The sequence below is a fragment of the Gopherus flavomarginatus genome, chromosome 6 (assembly GCF_025201925.1).
Source record: "Gopherus flavomarginatus isolate rGopFla2 chromosome 6, rGopFla2.mat.asm, whole genome shotgun sequence".
Classification (NCBI taxonomy): Eukaryota; Metazoa; Chordata; order Testudines; family Testudinidae; genus Gopherus; species Gopherus flavomarginatus.
In genome coordinates, this window is record NC_066622.1 from 118115305 (window position 1) to 118129243 (window position 13939).

Genomic DNA, 13939 nt, shown 5'->3' on the forward strand with positions numbered 1-13939 from the left:
ATTCAAGCTAAATGAAGATACAGAAAAAAAACACTGCAAAAATTACAGAAGAAAAGTGCTATTAACCATGAGCTTTGGAGAGTTTTTTATTTGGATTCATACTGTAACCTTTGCAATTGATATTAGTGTAGAGAGAAGAAATGTTAGTAAAGTAAGTGAAATCAAGATGACAATAATGAAGCATATCTGGAGTGTGTGATACTAAAACTGTTAGGGGTTTGATGCAAATATGTTCTTAGAGCCTCCACATTTTTTCAACTCTTTCGTAAGAAGTTCCTTAAAATTAATTTATACAAAATAGGAAGGTTTACTGTACTGAACATATTTTCATTACGCAGAAGTCAAATTACATAACATGTTCTCAACTTTTAACCTGTGAAAAATAAAGCTATTTTGTAAATATCTTATCTGAAAATATAGATTACCTTAATTCATTGAGCCAAATTTTCCAAAGGAAACTCAGATCAGACTAAGTTTTCATGATCAGAATTGCAATGCATTTTTGTGCATTCCAAAATCTCTCGCATGTTTTTTCATCTTGGTCTGACATTGTCTTCTTAATTTCCCCTCCCGTGTTATAATTGCCCTTTCAGCAACTATAAGAATAAAATATGCAAAACTGCCAAACTGTTTCAGGAAGCTGATTATGGGGGTGATAAGAGAGTGTAATTAGTACTGTTCTCCATTACTCCAAAGGTCAAATGAAATGTGACCTCAACTCATTCCGCATCTCTGAAATATGACTGATCCCCCATGAGCCTAGGCAGAGGTTACTCTTAAGTCTGAATCTCCCCACATGCTGCATCATCAGATCGTATAACCATCTTCAGATATAAATCCAATCGATATTTGAAAACACTGCAGCCCATCTGAAATGATCTATATCTGGGGTTAGTCCACTTTTTAAGTGCCTTGTACAACCTATCCTTCTCCCTCCCGTTTGGGAAGCACTGGCTCACCAGCAACCTTCGGTTTCCTTGTTTTTTGAGTTTGCAGAGAATGGATGTGCAAGTAATGCTCCGGGGGATGAATGGGTGGTAACTAACTACATGATTCACAAAGCTGCATTACTAGAGACCTTGAACCTAGATGCCAAGCTGTCTTGCTATAGAGTAATGAAATTATAAATGAATATTGGGTTCCCCAAAAATGAAGTTAGGATTTCTCAAACTCTTTCTGAAATATCCCTTTTTGAAACCTGTACAGAGCATTTCACTTAGTTCAGTCAAAACCTTGGGAACTGGAGCTGTATAAAATGTTCATCACAACAACTGGAATCACACAAAACTCACCTGGTTTTAGATTGTTACAAACTCATAACTCAGCACAGGGTCATTAAAAGGTTTGTTATCTTTTCTTAGCATGTCTAGACAGTTTTTAAATGAAACTGGGCTGATTTATGATCTGCCACTGAATTCATGTTAGGCTTACAGCTTTGAATGAGTTTCATTTTTGTTTGAACCTGAAACCCAAAGTGAAATTCAGGGGTTGCAGACTTACAGATTTGAATTTTTGGGAATTCATATTTTTAATTCGTGTGAGTTTACAGTTCTGTTCGGAACTAAATAATCTCTCTTGAAAACACAATTCCTACCTTAAAGTCTGTTACTCTAGATCATTTTAAAGTTTTATAATTCACTCACCAACAATTCAAATTAACATGTAATCAGTACTGGCAAAATTCAGAGGGTCTATGCAAGGTCACATGCACCAAGTGAATCCCTCAAGCCCTTGACTTGTGACTTGCGACTTGCATAGGACTTAACTGGTATATAGGGGCTTGTGTGTGCCTCGTGAATTGAAGCAAATTTCATCTTACTGGTTGCAAAGAATCCTGTGGCACCTTATAGACTAACAGACGTTTTGGAGCATGAGCTTTCGTAGGTGAATACCCACTTCGTCAGATGCATGTCGGGTATTCACCCACGAAAGCTCATGCTCCAAAATGTCTGTTAGTCTATAAGGTGCCACAGGATTCTTTGCTGCTTTGACAGATCCAGATTAACATGGCTAACCCCTCTGATATCTTACTGGTTAAAATTCTGACTGAAGTCAAAGGACTATAGGAAGGGCCATGCAAAATATGACTCAAGTTACTTAAGTCAGATTGTAATATGTCCTACCATATGCTATCAAAGCTGTTGGATAGCCCTGTCTGGTCAGACAGGAAGCCCAATCAGCTTCTTATTTGATCAAAGGGAAGGGAACAGACTTTTTTTTTTTTAAGGTACTATATCCATTTTTTCCCCTGTCTACACACATGTGCTGCACTGATTGTTATCAGTGATAAAAAGACCTAGAGTTGCAATGGAGCAGAACATTATCTAACAATATAGAAATTCTATCATTAGAAAAAACCCAGCAAGGAGGTTGGTGAGAAAACTCTCACAGTCTCTGTTGTCCCTAGGGCTTATTTCAGAACAGTTTAGCCTCCTGTCCTGACAGGGGCCTGTCTTCCCTTCCTAGGAGGTGTTTCTGTAGTGGCAAGTTGGGGGGGAAACCCTGGCCCACCCTCTACTCCGGGTTCCAGCCCAGGGACCCTAATCGTAGCAGCTGTTGGCAGTCAACCTTTCACTGCCAGAGTTGCTACATTTCCCTGGGCCACTTCCCCACAGCTCTCCTGCTTCTCCCTTCTTCACACATACCTTAGGGCTTCCTTACCAATGGCTTGAGAGTGTCTTCATTAACCAGCCCTTCAGCCACACTTTCTCTCTTCTGGCTCCCTAGCTCCTCCCAGCCTGACTGGAGTGAGCCCTTTTATAGTATCAAAAGGGCCTTAACTAGAGTCAGGTGTTCACAGTACCTTAATGGACTCACCTGACTCTTTGCAGGTTAACTGGAGTCAGGTGTTCTCATTAGTCTGGAGCAGCTCCTACTCTGGTCAGTCAGGGAACAGAAAACTGCTAATCCAGTGGCCAGTATATCTGCCTTCTACTATTTTGTTCTACCCAACTGGCCTGGGTCTATCACAATTGAAAAATACTCCTCTGAGAATGCCTTTCCATTATATGGCATAAGGATATGTTTTGTGTTTTAGTAAGATGCATTTCATGAGTAAACGTGGCCTGGTCTACACTATGACTTTAGGTCAAATTTAGCAGCATTACCTTGATTTAAGCCTGAACCTGTCCACACGACGAAGCCCTTTTTTTCGACTTAAAGGGCTCTTTAAATCAATTTCTTTACTCCAGCTCCAACAAGGGAATTAGCAATTCTCCAGTCTTACGGTACAACCCCTGAGTTTACCGATTCATTAAAAATTCTTGCTAATGGGCTTGCAATTTCATGTGCCAGTTCCTTTAATATTCTTGGATGAAGATTATCTGGGCCCTCTGATTTTGTCCCATTAAGCGGTTCAAGTTTGGCTTCTACCTCAGATGTGGTAATATCCACCTCCATATCCTCATTCCAGTTTGTCATCCTTCCATTACTCCTAAGCTCCTCATTAGCCTTATTAAAGACTGAGGCAAAGTACTTATTTAGATATTGGGCCATGCCTAGGTTATCCTTAACCTCCTTTCCATCCTCAGTGTGTAGCGGTCCCACTTCTTCTTTCTTTGTTTTCTTCTTATTTATATGGCTATATAACCTTTTACTACTGGTTTTAATTACCATTGCAAGGTCCAACTCTACATGGCTTTTAGCCTTTCTCACTTTATCCCTACATGTTCTGACCTCACTAAGGTAGCTTTCCTTGCTAATCCTGCCAATCTTCCACTCCTTGTAGGCTTTCTGCCTTTTCTTAATCACCTCTCTGAGATGCTTGCTCATCCAGCTTGGTCTGCAATTCCTGCCTATGGTTTTTTCCCCCTTTCTTGGGATGCAGGCTTCTGATAGTTTCTGCAGCTTCAACTTAAAGTAATTCCAGGCCTCCTCCGCCTTTAGATCCACAAGTTCTTCAGTCCAATCCACTTCCCTAACTAATTTCCTTAATTCTTTAAAGTTAGCCCTCTTGACGTCAAAAACCCTAGTCCCAGATCTATTTTTGTTTATCCTTCCATCTAGTTTGAACTGAATTAGCTCATGATCACTCGAACCAAGGTTGTCCCCTACAACCATCTCTTCCATGAGGTCCTCACTACTCACCAAAACCATATCTAAAATGGCATCCCCTCTTGATGGTTCTTCAACTACTTGGTGAAGAAATCCATCAGCTATCACATCCAGAAAAATCTGAGCCCTATTATTGTTACTAGCACTTGTCCTCCAGTCTATATCTGGGAAGTTAAAGTCTCCCATGATCACACAATTCCCATTAGTGTTTACTTCATTAATAATATTAAAGCGGTCTCTATCCATATCCAAATCAGATCCCGGCGGTCTGTAGCACACCCCAAGCACTATCTCAGGGGAGGCACTAGTAGCTTTCTTTCCCAGTGTGATTTTTGCCCAGACAGACTCAGTCTTATCTATTCCATCACTTCTTATTTCTTTACAGTTAACCTCATCATTGATATACAATGCTACTCCACCACCTTTGTCTTTATTTCTGTCTTTCCTAAACAGCACATAGCCTTCAATACCTGTACTCCAGTCATGACTACTGTTCCACCATGTTTCTGTTATCCCTATAATATCCGGTTTCACTTCCTGCACCAGTAGCTCTAGTTCCTCCATTTTGTTACCTAGGCTCCTCGCATTAGTGTACAGACATCTTAATTTTTGCCGTTTGGCTTTACTGACATTCTTTACCCAGTTAGGCACAGACATTCTACCACCAGCATCACCTATTAGACTGGTATCTACACTACCCTTCCTCCTTATGTCAATTCTTCTGTGCACGGCTGTATCCTCTCTTACTTTGTTTTCTTCCCTCTCAAGGTTAAATTCCGGAGTGGAGATTACCTGGACATCTCCCAACCATCTCCCCCAAATTCCTAGTTTAAAGCTCTCTTTATCAGTTGGGCGAGCCTCCATCCTAAAAGTCTATTTCCCTCCTTACTCAGGTGAAGTCCATCCCAAGAGAAGAGTCTTCTGTCCATAAATGCTTCCCAGTGGCCATATATCCCAAAGCCCTCCTTATAGCACCACTGCCTGAGCCATCTGTTGATCACCATAATCTTGTCACACCTTTGTTGCCCTTCTCTAGGAACCGGCAGAATCCCACTGAAGATCACGTGAACCTCGATTTCCTTAAGTGTCTTCCCCAGTCTGGCATAGTCTCCCTTGATACGTTCCAGCGAGAATCTAGCAGTATCATTTGTTCCCACATGAAGGACAATCAACGGATTCTTCCCCACTCCCGTTGGGATCCTTTTCAGCCTCAGGTCCACATCCCGTATCTTAGCATCCGGCAGACAGCACATCCTTCTGTTCTCTGGATCAGCTCTAGTTACAGGCCTGTCTATTCTTCACCATAATATCAATAAAAAAGACAAGAGAAATAAAGCGAACAGCATCTGCCTGCACCAGTAGAGCTGCTACTTTCAACATTTATTTAGTTCACCTCTTCTGGAGTTATATCTTTCTTGTACCTGCTAGGGTAATACAGAAGGAATTCTGTCTCTTTCATTTTAAAGAGAAGCAAGTCAGCTGCAAAGGAAAGAGCGTGGTAACAGTGCAGTGCTAACACTATTATATTTTCATGCCTGTCCTCTCATCATTTTCACAGCCAATCATTTTAGAAATATAGGACCATACCCTCAAAATATTTTAATGGACTCCCATTGGTTCCCCTTTCAATGACTGGGGCCTCCTCAGGTATTTTCTTCAAATGGACAAGATCAATCCCTAGATGAGAGGGGTTTTTGCTATAGGCACAAGTTTTTAATGCCAACCCATGCTATCCTGAGGTACCCAATATCTTCCCCGATACCAGAACAAATGGTCAACTCTCACTAGAACTGGACTGAGGTGAGGTGGTGTTTGGATTTTGACCCACATAAGGTTCAAAGCAGGATCTGCAGTTCAAGTTCGAAGCTGACAGCACTGCAATTTCATCAGTTATTCTCAGGGGACTTTAGCAAATGGTGAAGATCTCAGCTAATTTCATGAGATTTTGCTAACTCACTACTGTAACATAATCTCTTGAAGGGAAATCCTCACTGTGGGATGATCAACCTCATCCGTCAGAAGGCAAGTCACTCAAACTGCTCTACAATGTGCTTTTATGTTGTCTCTGTAAGTAATTCTTCTGTACTTTGCAGTGAACAAGATAGTCCTTGACCACAGGTAATATGCTGCTGGCTGTTTTCCCCATTAGTTATACTGGAGTTTTTACTCTCTTAATGGATAGTAACTTGACCTCCATTGTGTTTTTAGAGTTAGAAAATAAATAAGCCATTTACTTTATTATACAGATTTTAGTTTATTCCACTAACAGCTTGCTTCCTTCATCCCCGAATTCCCAAACAGTCTGAACTCCTTAGTGCTCGTTCTGGGCCTGATCAAAAGCCCATTCAAACCAATAGTATCCTTTTGACAGCAACGGTCCTCCTGTACTATCTACTTCTATGCTAATTTCTAAGCAAAAAGGGAAAAGATTTTGTCCCTTGTATACATTCAATTGCAATTCACTGGCCACACCTCTGCTCAGTGCTTATCCCATATAACAGTGTGTGACAGTTTCTCTGTCACACCCCTCTTCCAGAGCCCACTATCTGTCCCAATAAAGTGCAGAGAGGCTTTCAATGATGCAGCACCTGTGGCTTTATTTATACATACGCAGTTCTCCCACTACCAGTGTTGCGCTATATACAACGCCTATAGGGTTGGTTCCCTCTTTTCCTACAGGCAGCCCACAGGTAGGAGTCTACCCTTTCCCTGTCTGGCTTTTCTTGTGGCTCTCAGCCCTTATGACTGCTGGCTTGTCAGGCCCGCAGGTGGAGTCAATCCCCAGGCCAGGCATCAGGTCTGTTTCACCAGCCCCAATCTATTTCCCTTGATTGGAGCTGGCTGAGCAGGGGTAATTAGGTGCTTTTGCACCAGCACCCTGTGACACAGTGGTTAATTCCCACTGTTGGGTGCTATTATGGGGAACAGAAAGAATTTGTCTGCTGAGAGTGGATTAGGTCTCCTGCATACAATAGCATCCCATTTCCCCACTGCTAGATACCTGCCTGACAGAAGTAAGGCACATGGGTCAGCCAGGGGCTCAGACAGGAGGAACTAGCACATTAACAGCAACGTGAAAAAGTAGGGCCAGTTTGGTGATAGATGAGAAGCATAAAGCTCCTGGGCTCTTGAGGGGAATCTTCTGACACACAATCCAGAATACCTTGTTTGACAGAAGTAGTCACTGAGTATACTTAGCTTCCATCCCTCAGTTTAGGCACGTTCTAGTAAAAAGAAAATTCTAGGATAAATAAATGCCTTGTACGAATGCAAAAGAAGTTATGCTTGTGCAGTAGGTGGAATTAGTAGAGTTATATTAGGGAAAATGCTCAGTACTGCTAGACCTAGTATAAAAGTAGCACTATAGAAATGGAGAGGGGTTCAAGGATGAACAAAATACTAGAGGGATTTTAAGATCTTCTGTTTAGGAACTGAGTGAAAAATTTGGTCTATGTTTATGGAAAGATAAAGGATGAAGAGGGAATTTTGCTAATATGTACAAGATTGTAAAGTAAACAGAGACTAGGTGGTTCAAGGCTATTTGAGAAATGGTCAGATACAACATAGCTACCGCCAGCTAAGAGAACATGAGTGTGTGAACTCAGGGTAAAGAAGAACTTGAGGCATTTTGGGGTGTGGGGGGAAGCTATGAAAAATAAGTTAAGCAAGACTGTGGAACAAATGAAAACTGAGAAGAGATTTATAGATTCCCAGGCCACTGTGATCATGTAGCGTGACCTAGTATATAACATAGGCCATAGAACTTCCCCAAATAATTCCCAGAGCATATTTTAGAAAAGAACATTCACTCTTGATTTAAAAATTGTCAGTGATGGAGAGTCTACCACAACCCTTGGTAAATTTTTCTCTTAGTATTAAAAATTAGCTCCAAATTGAATTTGTCTAGTTTCAACATCAAGCCATTTGATATTGTTGTTAGATCTTTCTCTGCTACATTAAATATTTGTTCCCTGTGTAGGTACTTATAGACTGATCAAGTCACCTATTAACGTTTCCTTTGTTAAGATAAATGATTTGAGCTCTTTGAATCTTTCATTATAAAGGCAGGTTTTCTAATCCTTTAACCCAGGGCTAGGCAACCTATGGCACGGGTGCCGAAGGCGGCACACAAGCTGATTTTCAGTGGCACTCATACTGCCCAGGTCCTGGCCACCAGCCCGGGGGGCTCTGCAATTTAATTTAATTTTAAATGAAGCTTCTTAAACATTTTAAAAGCCTTATTTTCTTTACATACAACAATAGTTTAGTTATATATTATAGACTTATAGAAAGAGACCTTATAAGAATGTTAAAATGTATTACTGGCACGCGAAACCTTAAAGTAGAGTAAATAAATGAAGATTTGGCACACCACTTCTGAAACGTTGCCGATCCCTGTTTAACCATATTCATGGTGTGACGGGTTGGATCACAGAAACCCCGTGGGAGCGGCCACCCGATGTGCCAAGACTACTTCTACCCCTGCTTTCCCTGCCAGCTCGGGACCACAGTATACTGTCTTGCTGAGCCAGACACTCCCATTTTCTCCAGCAAAGACCCAGGGTCTGAATTACTTGCCCCAAAGCTGCAGGGTTACCTGAAAGCAGCTAACAGAAGTGTTCCTGTCTTTAACACTCAGATCTACCAAGGAACAGGTATTGTACATGTACTGCCGAAATTTTCAAAGCATAGGAAGAAAGAACAGGACCCAGCATTGTGCAACTTAAATAGGTACTGTCAAATCTGATCCTCTAAATAGGTATCAATTCAAACTGGTGGACTGGAACTGAGAGACCTAGCTTTCATTCCCAGCTCTGATACTTATTTACTGTGTAACCTCAGGTAAACCACTTAACCTATTTGTCTCAATTTTACCACCTATGAAACAGAAATAATCATACTTTTCTACTTCATAGGAAGGTTGTGATTCTCAATCATTTAAGCCACAATGCTGCAAAGACTTATACATTTTAGGTATAGGTGATATACCTGAATACCACTTTAGGTGTTTAGGTGTGTAGGTTCACTTTAGGTATGTGAGTTAGTTCAGCTGAAGTCAATAAAGTTAAGCACATGCATAAATCTTTGTAAGACAGGGGACATAGGGCTAGCTCAGCAAAAGAACTTAAATACCTGACTGCCACCTTAGGTGTAATATCTAGGCACCATTAAGATCCTCAAAACTCACACTCAGCTGCTGCCTGAAGTCCCCTAGGTGCCTAAAAATCTGCCTATGAGTATGTGCACAGCCACCTCAGTCTAGGCATCCAGGTGCCTATCTCAGGCCTAAGCCCTACTGGTATCCTCAAACAATGCATTCCTCCACCTGCAGGGCCCAATTTGGTAGGCATGCTCAGAGCATGTCTAAACCAATGCATAACAGCCACTGATTGAGGAGGTGCTGCCACTTCTCACTCCCTTCTAATTTTTAGCCAAGCGGTTAGAAGACTCACCCAGGACCCGGGAGACCCAGGTTCAGCTCCCCTCCCCGCTCTGGCTGATCTGTAGAAGGGATGTGCACTTTGGTCTTCCTCTGAAAGAGTGTCCTAACTGATGGGCTATGGGGTATTCTGGGGAGCAGGCTTTCTCAGTCTCTCTTGAAACAGTTCCATTGCGTATAAATAAAATAAATATGCCTTGGCACAGAGGAATTAGAATGTGGGTCTCCTACCCTCCAGGTGCATGCCCTAACCACTGGGCTATAGAGTCACTCTCATTCTATTTTTTTGCCTAAAGAGTATTTATGTATTTATAAATAGTAGAACAGCTTCAATAGGAGAGATTGAACAAGACCTGCCCTATTAAACCCCACAGCCCAGTGATTACATCAAGCAGAAGGAGAACTAGAACCCAGGTCTCTCAGATCCTGGAGGAATGCCAAACCACTGGACTAGAAGTTATAAATGAGGAGTGGAGCACCTACTCCTCCTCCCTTTTGTGTGAGAAAAGACACAGGCGCTTAACTCCAGGAGAAGGTTTATGGCTCTGTATCCCAAGTGGAGATAGACACCTAACTGCCTTTGAAGGGAGGGGAGGGGCTTAGGCCACACCTGTCTCCTCAGCTTTTCACACAGACTAGCTTAGGCAGCTCCCTATGGAGCATGCTGGCTTTTGTGGGTCCCATTCTTAGCTGCCTAACCTTCCCCATGCACTGTAAAAGGAAGACTAGGTACCTAACTAAGGAGCCTAAGTACCTTTGTGGATAACTAGCCCATAATGCTTGCGAAGCACTTTGAAATCCTCATTATTGAAATGCTAAGTATTACACATAATTACATTTTTAGGTTGAAAAGTCCATCTACTTACTTACACATTTATTTTCCAAAACAACTGCTTCCTTGGTGTTTTTCCTTTAAAAATGATCTATGACCAATTCAATATGAAGTAGCCAATGTGCACAGACAATGGAAGAAAAATATCTGACAAGGAAACACTTTGTATTTTCAAACTTCAGGAGATTTAACAACAAGGAAACATATGTAAACAATTACCAAATTCTCGATTTTCCTTTTAAATTTGTTTTTGTAGAAGTAGCAGTTGAGTCACAAAGCCTTGCAAGTTTGCCTTTAGGATAGCAATAGAACTAGCTTTGGCAGGCAGTTCTGATAGACATTTTTCTCATTGTTAAAAACCCTTTTTATGAAACAATGCAGATCCCTATTCTTTTAAAGAAAGCTTTTCAAATATAAGCATTTATGCCGCTCTTGTTTGCCTTATTTATGATGGGTTTTATTTAATAGGAACATACCATAAAGAATTCTCAAATGAACATTTGCCATTTTTACAATGGCTTTTTTATTGGCTGCATTTGTGCCTGAAAATGCAAATTAATATCTGAAAATCACTTCCATTTTTTATTGTATTACTGTTCCTTCACCTGTCTAATCTGCATTTATTAACTTGCCCTTTCTAATATAATATTTTTTTCTGTTTTTGTTTTTGTAACACTGCTAGCAAAATCATAAAGCCATTCCTGCTTCTAAACTTCATGGCAACTAACTCTGTGGCATAAAAATGCAAAGCACTTAAGACTATCCAGGGACTGAAATTGGCTGACAACCCAGATGCTTATAAGGATGACAGCCATATATTTTGTACCTTATAATGCAAACTGCTTTTTTGATTTATAGAAATTAGTTTTCCATGATTCCCTGGTAATTACTTTAAGTCTGAATAGCTATTCCTCTGCCCAATCGTTTTAATCTTGTGTCAGTATTTTCTGTCACTGACTTTTGTTCTCTTCCCTGTTCATCAGCTATTACTTTTCATTTCATGGCTCAGTGGTAAAACTCAAACTTTTTTTCCTTATTATATATCCAACCTATTTTCTTCTCAGATGCTTTGACTTTCTCAAGGTCCCATCTATTATCATGTTAAATCTTGTATGCCCACTAATAAATGCTTCCAATTACTATAAATCCTTAATATTGTATAGGCCGGGACGCGAATTCTAATATTAAATACAAAACAGATCCAAAATACTGATCTCTACATAAACACATAGCATCTGAATGGAATAAAGTGGTTCATTTGCAAAAAAATGCTGTTCATGTTTTTAATTTAACTACGGGCACAACACTACGGCGAAGTTATGCATCACATTATTTCAGGGTGAGCTTTGTAAAAGGAAAAGTAAGGGGAATTAATAATCAAAGAAAACTTAAAAATAGACCTTTTTTTTACTTGTTTTCTATTTTACTAATTGATTTTCCTTGACTCATTGCAGCCAGCTCCTCTCAGAGCAGAGCCCACTGTTAGTATGGATGCACTATATGAACCATCAATGTAAAAAAATAAAACTTTTCAGTTTCCTCCTTCTGGGTCAATAGTTGGATCAGAAGCAGTGCTGCAAGTGATTTCTAGTCATCTATCAGTGAAGATGTAAGTACAGACACCTTATGTATGTGTGCATTTATTTCTCATTAAGTGATTCATGGAAATGTATATGCAAATTAGGAGCAGCCCTTGGACACTTGGAAAGTTGTCAGTACAGCCACTGATGTCTTGTAGTTTCCACAATGAGGAAAGGGGGCCAAATCCTGATCCTGTTGAATTCGGTGGGATTTGCCATTGACTTCAGTGGGACCAAGATTTAGTCCAATACCCGAAAGACATAAAGAGGAGAATCAAAGGCTGTCAGGTTTGAAAGATGAAGATGCTGTTGTGATGATAATGGAACAATTGTGAAATTGAATGAGCTGGAAGTCAGAAAGACATATTGGCACAGTCTGGATCTAAAATCCCCCCTCAGTCTTCTTTTCTGAAGACTAAACAGACTCAATTTTCTTAATCTTTCTTCATAGGTCAGGTTTTCTAATCTTTTTTGTTGCTGTCCACTGAATTCTCTCCAATTCTTTCTTAAAATGTGGCATCCAGAACTCTAGCTGATGTATCACCAGCGCTGAGAAGAGTGGGGCAGTTACCGCCCATGTCGTACATATGAAACGCCTGTTAAAAAACACCTCAGAATATGAAGATTCTTTGCAACTGCATCACATTGTTGTCTCACATTTAATCTGTGATCCACTATAACCACAAGTGCATTTTCTGCAATGCTGCTGCCTAGTCAGTTATTCCCCATTTTATATTAGGGCATTTGATTTTTCCCTTCCTAAGTGTAGTACTTTGCACCTGCTGTTATTGAATTTCATCTTGTTGATTTCTGACCAACTGTCCAATTTGCCAAGGTAATTTTGCACTGTAATCCTGTCCTACACAATAATTCTGACCCTTTCTGAATAGTACTGGATCCAGGACAGCCCCCTGCAGCACCCCAATAGATAACTGTTTCCAATCTGACAGTGAACCACTGATAACTATTCTTTGCACATGGTCTTTCAACCAGTTATGCACCCACCTTATAATAATTTCATCTAGACCTCATTTCCTTAGTTTGCTTACGAGAATGTCATGTAGGACTGTGTCAAAGGCCTTATTAAAATCAAGATATATCATGTCTAAAGTTTGCCCCCATCCACTAGACCAGTAACCTTGTCAAAGAAGAAATTAGATAGGTTTGGGATGATTTGTTCTTGACAAATCCATGTTGGCTATTACTTATTATCCTATTATCCTCTGGGTGTTACAAACTGATTATTTAATCATTTGTTCCACTATCTTTCCCGGTATTGAAGTTAGGCTGACTGGTCTATAATTCTCCAGATCCTCTTTGCTCTCCTTTTTAAAGATAGGTACTATGTTTAAATCTGCAAACATTCTAGAGAGAAAACTAAGTTTCCTGCTGCTTGGCCAGTCTCTTTTGCATATCCCTTGTAGTCAAGGCAAAGTCATTCCAAGTTAACAAATGCGTTGATTGTTCTGCAGCTGCTTCCAAATAGGGTGTGTGATATAGTCCCTGTCAGCAAATTGCTAATTTAATACCATTGAGGGTTAGAGTTACGGAGTTCATAAAAATCAATCAGTTCTTAAGTTGTTCATAGATAGATTCCCCATATGGTCTTAGGTGCATAGAAAGAACTTTGTTCAAGCAACACCTCTAACAACAAACGAGAAATAAAATGAGTTCACCCAGCAGAAAAGAGGCAGTGGACGGTACCTGGTGCAGTGGAATTGTGGCAATTCCATTGTATTCAGGGAAGGCAGTTGCAGATAAAGTACATCCAAAGAATATTTACTCATGCTTTCATAGAAGATTAAGGTTGGAAGGGACCTCAGAAGGTCATCTAGTCCAACCCCCTGCTCAAAGCAGGACCAATCCCCAGACAGATTTTTACCCCAGTTCCCTAAATGGCCCCCCTCAAGGATTGAACTCTCAACCCTGGGCTTAATAGGCCAATGCTCAAACCACTGAGCTATCCCTCCCTTTGCTCAAGGGTATAGAACTTCACCCTTACTAGGGGGATTCCCAGCTTTTCATTTTCATTTA

The 13939-nt window shown here is 40.5% G+C and overlaps 1 protein-coding gene across 1 annotated transcript in view; it reads left to right on the forward strand.

Annotated features, from left to right (window-relative positions):
• Positions 1-13939, forward strand: part of DHX32 (DEAH-box helicase 32 (putative)) — a 39328-nt gene that overhangs the window by 17318 nt on the left and 8071 nt on the right. Inside the window, 1 exon segment of the mRNA XM_050960765.1 lies at positions 1-191. Within this exon segment, the coding sequence (XP_050816722.1) occupies positions 1-191 (191 nt within the window).